This window comes from Pleurodeles waltl, chromosome 12 (assembly GCF_031143425.1).
Source record: "Pleurodeles waltl isolate 20211129_DDA chromosome 12, aPleWal1.hap1.20221129, whole genome shotgun sequence".
Classification (NCBI taxonomy): domain Eukaryota; kingdom Metazoa; phylum Chordata; class Amphibia; order Caudata; family Salamandridae; genus Pleurodeles; species Pleurodeles waltl.
Window position 1 is genome coordinate 14661163 of NC_090451.1, and position 12416 is coordinate 14673578.

A 12416-nucleotide genomic window follows, 5' to 3' on the forward strand; every position below is an offset into this window, starting at 1 on the left:
CTGAACTTGGTCCCCTTCCTTTGTAGGTCTTCAGATCCAGGAATCCAGCAGTTGTTTTTTGCAGACTTGGTTGGCTGCTGCAAAATCCCAATCACGAGGTGTAGTGTGTCCTAAGGAAACTTGCAGTACTTTTCTCCTGGTTTTCTGGGCTCTGGGGTGGGGTAATTTACTTACCTTTACTGTATTCTTACTCTTCCAGCGATTCTGCACACATCATACTTGTCTAGGGGGGAATTTGTGATTCGCATTCCAATTTCTTAGTATATGGTTTGTGTTGCCCCTAGACCTATTTTCTCCCATTGCATTCTATAGCATTTCCTATTGTTTGCATTGTTCTAGGACTATTTACTTGTCTAATTTTAGCGTCTAGTGTATATATTGTGTATAATACTTACCTCCAGAATGAGTATTGTCTCTAAGATATTTTTTGTACTGTGTCACCCAAATAAATACCTTTATTTTTGGTAACACTGAGTATTGTCTTTACTTGTGTATAAGTACTGTGTAACTATAAGTGGTATTGCAGGAGCTTTGCATGTCCCCTAGTTCAGCCTAAGCTGCTCTGCTATAACTACCTCTATCAGCCTAAGCTAATAGAACACTACTACATTTCACTTATAAGGGATAACTGGACCTGGTATAAGGTGTAAGTACCCAAGGTACCCACTACAAACCAGGCCAGCCTCCTACAGATTGGCCCTTACCCAGTGCTAGAGAAAAAGAGCCAGGGCACTTACTTAGTGGACCTGGGCACTAGCAGGACACCCAAGAGGGTGATTCATGGTAACCGCCTTAAGCTCTTTAAAGATAGGACAGATGTAACCATGCTGATGGTTACAGATGAGGACCAGGAAGCTGAGAGTGAACCTCTCCCTGATCTCCTCTCCACAGACCCTAAAGATGGCTCAGTAGATGGAGTGATCTATTCAGACACCCTCTCTGGCCAACAACAGGCTGACTGCAGGCAAGTCCTCCAGCAGTTTGCTGAGCTCCTTTCCTTGACCCCTGGTCAGACACACCTGTGTACCCATGATGTGGACAAAGGTGACAGCATGACTGTCAAAAACAATTTTTTCAGACAGTCTGACCAAGTTAAGGAAAGCATCAAAGTGGAAGTCCACAAGATGCTGGAATTGGGAGTCATTGAGCACTCTGACAGCCCCTGGGCTAGCCCAGCGGTCTTGGTCCCCAAACCTCACACCAAGGATGGAAAGAGAGAGATGAGGTTTTGTGTGGACTACAGAGGACTTAATTCTGTCACCAAGACAGATGCTCACCCCATACCAAGGGCAGATGAATTAATTGACAAATTAGGTGCAGCCAAATCCTTAAGTACTTTTGACTTGACAGCAGGGTACTGGCAAATCAAAATTGCAACTGGAGCAAAAGAAAAGACAGCATTCTCTACACCGGATGTGCATTATCAGTTTACTGTTATGCCCTTTAGCTTAAAGAATGCCCCTGCCACCTTCCAGAGGTTGGTGAATCAAGTCCTTGCTTGCTTGGAGTCCTTTAGTGCAGCTTATCTAGACGATATTGCTGTCTTTAGCTCCAACTGGCAGGATCACCTGGTCCACCTGAAGAAGGTTTTGCAGGCCTTGCAAGCAGCAGGCCTCTCTATCAAGGCATCTAAATGTCAGATAGGGCAGGGAACTGTGGTTTACATGGGTCACCTTGTAGGTGGAGGCCAAGTTCAGCCACTCCAACCCAAGATCCAGACTATTCTGGACTGGGAAGCTCCACAAACCCAGACTCAAGTCAGGGCATTCCTTGGCTTGACTGGATACTATAGGAGGTTTGTGAAGGGATATGGATCCATAGTGACACCCCCCACAGAACTTACCTCCAAGAAAATGCCCAGAAAGGTTAACTGGACCTTGGATTGTCAAAAGGCCTTTGACACCCTGAAAGAAGCTATGTGCTCAGCACCAGTTTTGAAAGCTCCAGATTATTCAAAGAAGTTAATTGTGCAGACTGATGCCTCTGAGCATGGGATAGGAGCAGTTCTATCCCAAAGCAATGATGATGGCCTTGACCAGCCTGTTGCTTTTATTAGCAGGAGGTTACTTCCCAGGGAGCAGCGTTGGAGTGCCATTGAGAGGGAGGCCTTTGCTGAGGTTTGGTCCCTGAAGAAGTTGAGACCATACCTCTTTGGTACTCACTTCACAGTTCAAACTGACCACCGACCTCTCAGGTGGCTAATGCACATGAAAGGAGAGAACCCTAAACTGTTGAGGTGGTCCATATTCCTACAGGGAATGGACTTTGTAGTGGAACACAGACATGGGACTGCCCATGCCAATGTAGATGGCCTTTCCAGGTTCTTCCACTTGGAAAATGAAGAATCTCTTAGGAAAGGTTAGTCTCATCCTCTTTCGTTTGGTGGGGGGGAGGGTATTGTGTAGGAAAATGCCTCTCACGGCGTGGTTACCCCCTAACGTTTTGCCTTTTGTTGATGCTAGTTATGATTGAAAGTGTGCTGGGACCCTGATAACCAGGCCCCAGCACTAGTGTTCTTTCCCTAAACTGTACCTTTGTCACCACAATTGGCATAGCCCTGGCACACAGATAAGTCCCTTGTAAGTGGTAGCCCTGGTACCAATGGCCCTGATGCCAGGGAAGGTCTCTAGGGGCTGCAGCATGTCTTATGCCACCCTGGGGACCCCTCACCCAGCACATGCACACTGTCTCACAGCTTGTGTGTGCTGGTGGGGAGAAAATGACTAAGTCGACAAGGCACTCCCCTCAGAGTGCCAGGCCCACAACCCACTGCCTGTGCCATAGGTAAGTCACCCCTCTAGCAGGCCTTACAGCCCTAAGGCAGGGTGCACTATACCACAGGTGAAGGCATAGTTTGCATGAGCACTATGCCCCTACAGTGTCTAAGCCAAATTTTAGACATTGTAAGTGCAGGGTAGCCATAAAGAGTATATTGTCTGGGAGTTGGTCAAACACGAACTCCACAGTTCCATAATGGCTACACTGAATTCTGGGAAGGTTGGTATCAAACTTCTCAGCACAATAAATCCACACTGATGCCAGTGTGGAATTTATTGAAAAATGCACACGGAGGGCATCTTAGAGATGCCCCCTGTATACCAGTCCAAATGCTAGTGTTAGGCTGACCAGTTGCTGCCTGACTGCCACATCCAGACGGGTTTTTGGCTACATGGGGTGAGTGCCTTTGTCACTCTGTGGCCAGGAACAAAGCCTGTACTGGGTGGAGGTGGTTCTCACCTCCCCCTGCAGGAACTGTAACACCTGGCAGTGAGCATTAAATGCTCAAGCCTGGTGTTACAGCCCCCCCAGGGCATCCCAGCTAGTGGAGATGCCCGCCCTCCAGACACAGCCCCCACTTTTGGCGGCAAGGCAGGAAGAGGTAATGAGAAAAACAAGGAGGAGTCACCCACCAGTCAGGCCAGCCCCTAAGGTTTCCTGAGCTGAGGTGACCCCTGCATTGAGAAATCCTTCATCTTGTTTTGGAGGATTCCCCTAATAGTATTAGGGAAGTGCCCCCCTCCCCACAGGGAGTAGGCACAAATAGGGTGTAGCGACCCTCCAGGACAGTAGCCGTTGGCTACTGCCCCCCAGACCTAAACACACCCCTAAATTTAGTATTAAGGGGCGACCTTGAACCCTGGAAATCAGATTCCTGAACCTGAAGAAAGAAGAAGGACTGCTGACCTGAAAGCCCCACAGAGATGACGGAGACAGCAACGGACTTGGCCCCAGCCCTACCGGCCTGTCTCCAGACTCAAAGAACCTGCACAGCGGCGCATCCAGCGGGAACAGCAACTTCTGAGGACTCAGAGGACTGCCCTGCACCTAAAGGACCAAGAAAGTCCAGTGGACAGCGGCTCTGTCCAAATCTACAACCAAGAAACCATCTTTAAAAAAGACTTCAGCCTCACTCCGGAAGCGTGAGTCTTCACACTCTGCACCCAACGCCCCCGGCTTGTGTCCAGAGAAACCAACACTGCTGGGAGGACCCCCAGGCGACTCCAACGACATGGACACTCTGAGTCGACCTCCCTGCACCCCCACAGCAACGCCTGCAGAGAGGATCCAGAGGCTCCCCCTGACTGCGACTGCACGGTAACAAAGGAACCCGACGCCTGGACAAAGCACTGCACCCGCAGCCCACAGTACCGAGAAGAACCAACCACCAGTGCAGGCGTGACCAGCAGACGTCCCTCATCCTATCCCAGTCAGTAGCTGGCCCGAGAAGCCCCCCTGTGCCCTACCTGCATAGTCAGAGTGACCCCCAGGTCCATCCATTGATTTCAATACAAAATATGACGCCTTGTTCACACACTGCACCCGGCCGCCCCTGTGCCGCTGAGGGTGTATTTTGTGTGCCTGTTTGGGACCCCCCCCGAGTGCTCTACAAAACCCCCATGGTCTGCTCCCCGAGGACGCAGGTACTTACCTGCCAGCAGACTGGGAACGGAGCACCCCCGTTCTCCATAGGCGCCTATGTTATTTGGGCCCTCCTTTGACCTCTGCACCTGACCGGCGCTGTGTTGCTGGTGCTGGGTGTGTGGGGTTGACTTGAACCCCCAACGGTGGGCTGCCTATGCCCAGGAGAATTAACTTGTAAGTGCTTTACTTACCTGAGAAATTAACCAATACTTACCTCCCCCAGGAACTGTTGATTTTTGCAGTGTCCACTTTTAAAATAGCTTATTGAAATTTTTGCCAAAACTGTAGATTACTGTTTTAATTCAAAGTTCCATACTTACCTGTGTGAAATACGTTACAATTTATGTACTTACTTGAATTCTGAATCTTGTGATTCTAAAATAAATTAAGAAAATAATATTTTTCTATATAAAACCTATTGGCCTGGAGTAAGTCTTTGAGTGTGTGTTCCTCATGTATTGCCTGTGTGTGTACAACAAATGCTTAACACTACCCTCTGATAATCCTACTGCTCGGCCACACTACCACAAAATAGAGCATTAGAATTATCTCTTTTTGCCACTATCTTACCTCTAAGGGGAACCCTTGGACTCTGTGCATGCTATTCTCACCTTGACATAGTATATACAGAGCCAGCTTCCTACATAGATAAAAAACAAAAGTTGATCCCCCCAAAGTAGCCGATTGCGACTACATGTTTAAAAAAAAAGAAATGAATGAACCCCTCCCCCCAATAAAGATCCTTTTCAGAACCAGCAATAAAAAAAGAAAATGAGAGGACGTTTATAATATGCCAGGGAAAGGCCAGGCACAGTGCGCGGCTGGAAAAGGGCAAAGACAATGCTGACGAGTGAGCTGCCTGGGTCCTGCTGTGGTCAGAGCCCTGTTTCAGTGGCAGAGCCTCCAAGTAGCTTTCTGTCAGTGAGGACATGGTTCTGGCTGAAGGGCGCAAAACCGCTGAAATTCACAAGTCACAGCGCACACCAAGGATGAAGTCACCTGCCAGCCACGCATAAATGACCCATATAGAAGTGACACTGTAAGAATAGTCAGTCTAGAAGAGTTACACAGAGCAGGGAACTCCAGTTGTTGTGTGCATAGCATGCTGTGACTGGAGAATCGGAGTGGGTTGTCCACATTTCAACCAGAGTGTGGTTTTTCAGTGAATATACAGTGGTGATGGCTGAGTAATGCCACGCCAAATGTAGGGAGCCCTGCTGTCCCATTGACACAGGCCACTCTTGTTGGGAAGAGACAGATCTGTCCCATTCAGTGAATGGCAGCTCTGCTGAAAGTGCCTGACTGGACTTCAGAAAATGCAACAGTTCTGCTTGGACGGTGTCCTCATGAGCCTCTAGCAGCAGTGGTGAGAAGTGCTGCTGGTGTCTTCTTCTTGCTTTATCAGCAGCAATGAGAAAGCAGGTCCCAGTTCCATTCGGAATATCCAGGACCTGCAGACTTGTATTAACTGTCCGATTACAATTATATTAACCCTCCTGACGAGACTTGGCAGCGTCTCGCGACTCCTGCCGGCGCGCACTGCACAAGATGTGAGTGAAGGTTTAACGCAGTCGGCAGAGTCTGATGCAGCGAGGAGCCTTCCATTCACTTTGGTCATCCAAAGTTTCCTGAGAGTTCTCAATGTCAATCACCGTAGTTACAATCTACCAGAGTGGCCACACACCAGGGCTCATACTCATCAGAGGATTGCGCCGGCGTTGCGTCACTTATAGTGATGCGCCTGCAGCGCAGACATTTCAGCCACATCTATGAGGCCGCACAGACCCCCTCTGCGTGACTTTGCATAGCCTCGTAGATATGGAGTAAAGCAAAGCAGCGCATGTCTCTGCGTTGCCTTACTCTGCACCAGGGAGGCGATCCATGGCCCTTTCGGTGGGTTTTCCCATGCAACGCCCGTGGGTTTTGACACGTTCCCAGACTTTAAAGGACTTTTGGACCTGAGGCAGCACTCAAACCTTACTCCTCCCGAGGGGAAGCGTATTTCTCATTCTTGTTTCCTCTTTCTACAGGCATTCTGCAGCTCACACAGAGGAGTAATACGCCTCCCAGGATCGGTTTTGTGCAGGAGGGAGCCCCTTCCTGCGCCGTGGTGCAAGGCTGCCGAAACAGTGCCAGGGCACTGGGAAGAGACAGTGTGCACGGTATTGCATAGATGTGGCGCATTCCTGCCCTTTCCTCCTGCGCAGGGCAGTGCAACCAGGTGATTGCTCTGCTGTCCTGCGCCAACAGTCCATTCAGTTGGGCCACGAATTCCTGCAGCAGAATGTCCTGCCTAAGTCTCCTCATGGAAGTGGATAGAGAGGGGAGGATGGCTCAGGTCCGAGCAGGCTATGGGAGCCCGGGCGATCGAGGTACAGGCAGCCACCACAGGGCCTGAGGGCCAGGCTTAGGGAATGGTTCAGCCAACCCGCTTCCCTACGCAGCCCTTGAAAGCCGCAGAAACAGGTTGTCCTACTGCAAACAGTCATTGACACTCTCATTCTTTTCTTAACTTGAGGGGTTTTTCAATGACATGGCATGTCCAGGTACATTCATCCTTTCCAGATGAGTCTTCGGCCTTTGGTGCTTTTCCTTGCTGTGGGTGAGTGCTCAAGGATGACCGACAGTGTCTGCTTGGTGAGTGCTCAAGGATGACTGAAGGTGCCTGCTTGGTGAGTGATCAAGGATGACTGAAGATGTCTGCTTGGTGACTGCTCAAGGATGACTGAAGATGTCTGCTTGGTGAGTGCTCAAGGATGACGGAAGATGAAGATGTTTGCTTGGTGAGTACTCAAGGATAACTGAAGGTGTCTGCTTGGTGAGTGCTCAAGGATGACTGAAGGTGTCTGCTTGGTGAGTGCTCAAGGATGACTGAGATGAAGATGTTTGCTTCGTGAGTGCTCAAGGATGACCAAAGGTGTTTGCTTGGTGACTACACAAGGATGACTGAAGATGTCTGCTTGGTGAGTGCTCAAGGATGACTGAAGGTGTCTGCTTGGTGAGTACTCAAGGATAACTGAAGGTGTTTGCTTGGTGAGTGCTCAAGGATGACTGAAGATATTTGCTTGGTGAGTGCTCAAGGTCGACTGAAGGTGTCTACTTGGTGAGTGCTCAAGGATGACTGAAGATGTCTGCTTGGTAAGTGCTCAAGGATGACTGAAGATGAAGATGTTTGCTTGGTGAGTGCTCAAGGATTAGTGAAGGTGTTTGCTTGGTGAGTGCTCAAGGATGTCTGCTTGGTGAGTACTCAAGGATGAGTACTCAAGGATGACTGAAGGTGTCTGCTTGTGGTGTGCTTAAGGATGGCTGAAGATGTCTGTTTGGTGAGTGCTCAAGGATGACTGACGATGTCTGTTTGCGAAGTACTCAAGGATGGTGAGTACTCAAGGATGTTTGAAGATGTCTGCTCGGTGAGTACTCAAGGATGGTGAGTGCTCAAGGGTGACTGAAGGTGTCTGCTTGGTGAGTACTCAAGGATGACTGAAGATATCTGCTGGGTCATTGGGGCGAGCACCATCAACAAGAGGGAGTATGGCCATGCGCAGCGTCCTGGCACCTCCTTTACATGGCCTCATAGAGGACTGACTGTGTGAACTGATTGCTGTGATTAAACCTCAATATATTATATTCCTTTCACATATATTCCCTTTCTATGTAATCATGTATCTATATATTACTTTAGCCCTATTGTGGAAGAGAAATAAATACTCTCTGAAGTACTATTCTGTCTCTCCCTAGACCTCTCTCAATCTGTCCTCTACCTCCACTCTCTGACTCATTCCAAACCTCATTCTACCACTGCGATCCCCAAAATACCCCTCCTAGACTCTTCCCTCTCCCTCCTGGCTCACCCCGAACCTGAGTCTACTGCTCAGATCTCCCAGACAACCCTTTCTAAATTCTCCCTTTTGTATCTCTCCTCGACTCATCCCAAACCTCATCTTACTACTATGATCTCTCGAGTAACACTGTTTAGATTCTTCCCTCCTCTATCCCTCCATTACTCTAGTCAAATCAGCCTTACACACTCACATGTCCTCTGCTCACATTAACTCATACTCCCCTCTACTAGCCCATAGTACAGTGCTACTCACCGAGGAGCGCTTCAACACCTCGTCGGGGGTAGTAAGCACTATATAAATCCAATTAAAAACGTAAATACTCATGATTGGGTACTTACTAATGTAATACATGTCCCCTGGCATTCACGGAGATCGTAATACCTGTTCCTGTGCGGCCACAGTTATAAAAATACTCCTACATGGGTATTCATTCAGTAATACGTGTTCCAGGGTACTCGCACACATAGTAATATCCAGTCTAAGGTACTCTTAGACATAGTAATACATGTGTCTGAATATCACAGTTAAAGTAATACTCCATGCTGACAGTCACAGGAATACTAGTAATTGTTCTAAGATATTCCAACACATAAGGTACTCACATGTAGAGTCGCTCCCTTTCTACTGTGATCCCAAGTATATAAGTACTCATGAGTGGGTACTTATTAATGCAATCATGCTCCTAAGCACTCGGGTATATTAACCCCTGTGTCTGTGTGCTCACAGATGTATTAATACTCGATCTAAGGTATTCACAAATATGGTCATATTGATTTTAGGGTACCAGCACATGTAGAAGTCCTCATTGTATAATATTCACAGCATAGTTCTACCTCATCCAGGGTACTCGCAGGTATAGCGATGCTCATGCCTGAATACTCATGTAGTAATACTCGTTCCAGGCTATTAACATACAGAATAGTGCTCACTAATGGATAACCGGAGAGGTACTCACAGATACTTGGGTACTCGAAGAGACGGTGAGAGGATACTCACAGATATAGTAATACTCATGTCCTGGCCGGAACTCGAAGCCGAGGGAGAAGGGGGTGAAGAGCTGGAACTTCTCGGAGAACTTGAGGGGCCCGGCGGGGGAGTCCGGCCGGTTGCACTCCCAGCGCTTGAAGCCCTGGTGCCGGTGGTCGCACGAGGCGTGCCCGTCCTGGCTGACCATGTACAGCACGTAGCGCTCCATGCGGTCTGGCGGCGGGGGGCCCTCGTAGTGGGGGCAGTAGATGTCCAGGTAATCGTTGATGCCCACCTCCACGGTGTACCCTCCGTGTAGGAACCTGCAGGGCGAGAAGAAGAGCCAGTGAAGGAACATGGATGGGTGGGCGCCAGAACCAGTCGGAGCTCCCGTGCTAGGTGTAGGAAAGTACCATCTTGCCTGGCATGTTACCCCCATATTTCACTGTATGTATGTGTGTTTTAGCCCTTGTGTCACTGGGATCCTGCTAGCCAGGGCCCCAGTGCTCATAAGTGTGCCCTGTATGTGTTCCCTGTGTGATGCCTAACTGTCTCACTGAGGCTCTGCTAACCAGAACCTCAGTGGTTATGCTCTCTCTGCTTTCTAAATTTGTCACTGCAGGCTAGTGACTAAATTTACCAATTCTCATTGGCACACTGGTACACCCATATAATTCCCTTGTATATGGTACTGAGGTACCCAGGGTATTGGGGTTCCAGGAGATCCCTATGGGCCGCAGCATTTCTTTTGCCACCAATAGGGAGCTCAGACAATTCTTACACAGGCCTGCCACTGCAGCCAGCGTGAAATAACATCCACATTATTTCACAGCCAGTTTACACTGCACATAAGTAACTTATAAGTCACCTATATGTCTAACCTTCACTTAGTGAAGGTTGGGTGCAAAGTTACTTAGTGTGTGGGCACCCTGGCACTAGCCAAGGTGCCCCCACATCGTTCAGGGCAAATTCCCCGTACTTTGTGAGTGCGGGGACACCATTACACGCGTGCACTATACATAGGTCACTAACTATGTTTAGCTTCACAATGGTAACTTCGAACATGGCCATGTAACATGTCTAACATCATGGAATTTTCACCCCAATACCATTCTGGTATTGGGGGGACAGTTCCATGATCCCCCGGGTCTCTAGCACAGAACCCGGGTACTGCCAAACTGCCTTTCCGGGGTTTCCACTGCAGCTGCTGCTGCCAACCCCTCAGACAGGTTTCTGCCCTCCTGGGGTCCAGGCAGCCCTGGCCCAGGAAGGCAGAACAAAGGATTTCCTCTGAGAGAGGGTGTTACACCCTCTCCCTTTGGAAATAGGTGTGAAGGGCTGGGGAGGAGTAGCCTCCCCCAGCCTCTGGAAATGCTTTGATGGGCACAGATGGTGCCCATCTCTGCATAAGCCAGTCTACACCAGTTCAGGGATCCCCCAACCCTGCTCTGGTGTGAAACTGGACAAAGGAAAGGGGTGTGACCACTCCCCTGACCAGTACCTCCCAGGGGAGGGGCCCAGAGCTCCTCCAGTGTGTCCCAGACCTCTGCCATCTTGGAAACAGAGGTGTTGGGGGCACACTGAACTGCTCTGAGGGGCCAGTGCCAGCAGGGGACGTCAGAGGCTCCTTCTGATAGGCTCTTACCTCTCTTGGTAGCCAATCCTCCTAACTTGTTAGCCAAACCTACTTTTCTGGCTATTTAGGGTCTCTGCTTTGGGGAATTCTTCAGATAACGAATGCAAGAGCTCACCAGAGTTCCTCTGCATCTCCCTCTTCGACTTCTACCAAGGATCGACCGCTGACTGCTCCAGGTCACCTGCAAAACCGCAACAAAGTAGCAAGACGACTACCAGCAACATTGTAGCGGCTCATCCTGCCGGCTTTCTCGACTGTTTCCAGGTGGTGCATGCTCTGGGAATATCCTGCCTTCACCCTGCACCAGAAGCACAGAAGAAATCTCCTGTGGGTCGACAGAATCTTCCCCCTGCAAACGCAGGCACCAAAAGACTGCATCACTGGTCCGCTGGGTCCCCTCTCATCCTCACAAGCGTGGTCCCTGGAACACAGCCACTCTACCCAAGTGACTCCCACAGTCCAGTGGCCCTTCAGTCCAAGTTTGGTGGAGGTAAGTCCTTGTCTCCCCACGCTAGACTGCAAACTTGTGTGCTGCGTGATTTGCAGCTGCTCCGGCTTCTGTGCACCCTTCCAGGATTTCCTTTGTGCACAGCCTAGTCTGGGTCCCCAGCACTCCATCCTGCAGTGCTCAACCTGCTGAGTTGGCCTCCGACATCTTGGGACCCTCTTTTGTAACTCTGCATGGACTCCAGTTCACAAATCTTCCAAGTGCCTATTCAGGTACTTCTGCGGGTGCTGCCTGCTTCTGTGAGGGCTCTCTGAGTTGCTGAGCGCCCCCTCTGTCTCCTCCTCCAAGTGGCGACATCCTGGTCCCTCCTGGGCCACAGCACCACCCAAAAACCTCTACCGCAACCCTTGCAGCTAGCAAGGCTTGTTTGCAATATTTCTGCATGGGAACACCTCTGCAAGCTTCATCGCGACATGGGACATCTTCCTTCCAAAGGGGAAGTTCCTAGTCTTCTTCTTTCTTGAAGAATTCCAAGCTTCTACCATCCAGAGGCAGCTTCCTTGCACCTTCATCCGGGGTTTCCTGGGCTCCTGCCCCCCTGGACACTGTCGCGACTATTGGACTTGGTCCCCTTGCCTTGCAGGTCCTCAGATCCAGAAATCCGTTGTCAGTGCACTGCTGGTGTTTGTTGTTCTTGCAGAATCCCTCTATCAGGACTATTGTGCTCTCTTGGGGTAGTAGGTGTACTTTACTCCTACTTTTCAGGGTCTTGGGGTGGGGTATCTTGGACAGCCTGACTGTTTTCTTACAGTCCCAGCGACCCTCTACAAGCTCCCATAGGTCTGGGGTCCATTCGTGATCCGCATTCCACTTTTGGAGTATATGGTTTGTGTTGCCCCTATACCTATGCTTGCCTATTGCAATCTATTGTAATTCTACACTGTTTGCATTACTTTTCTGACTCTTACTTACCTACTTGTGGTTTGTGTACATAGAACTTGTGTATATTACTTACCTTCTTACTGAGGGTACTCACTGAGATACTTGTGGCATATTGTCATAAAAATAAAGTACCTTTATTTTTAATAACTCTGTGTATTGT

At 49.4% G+C, this 12416-nt stretch overlaps 1 protein-coding gene across 1 annotated transcript in view; it reads right to left on the reverse strand.

Moving 5' to 3' along the window:
• Positions 1-12416, reverse strand: part of EFNA2 (ephrin A2) — a 276397-nt gene that overhangs the window by 83215 nt on the left and 180766 nt on the right. The window contains exon 2 of the mRNA XM_069217166.1: positions 9261-9553. Within this exon, the coding sequence (XP_069073267.1) occupies positions 9261-9553 (293 nt within the window). The remainder of the gene's footprint in view (positions 1-9260; positions 9554-12416) is intronic.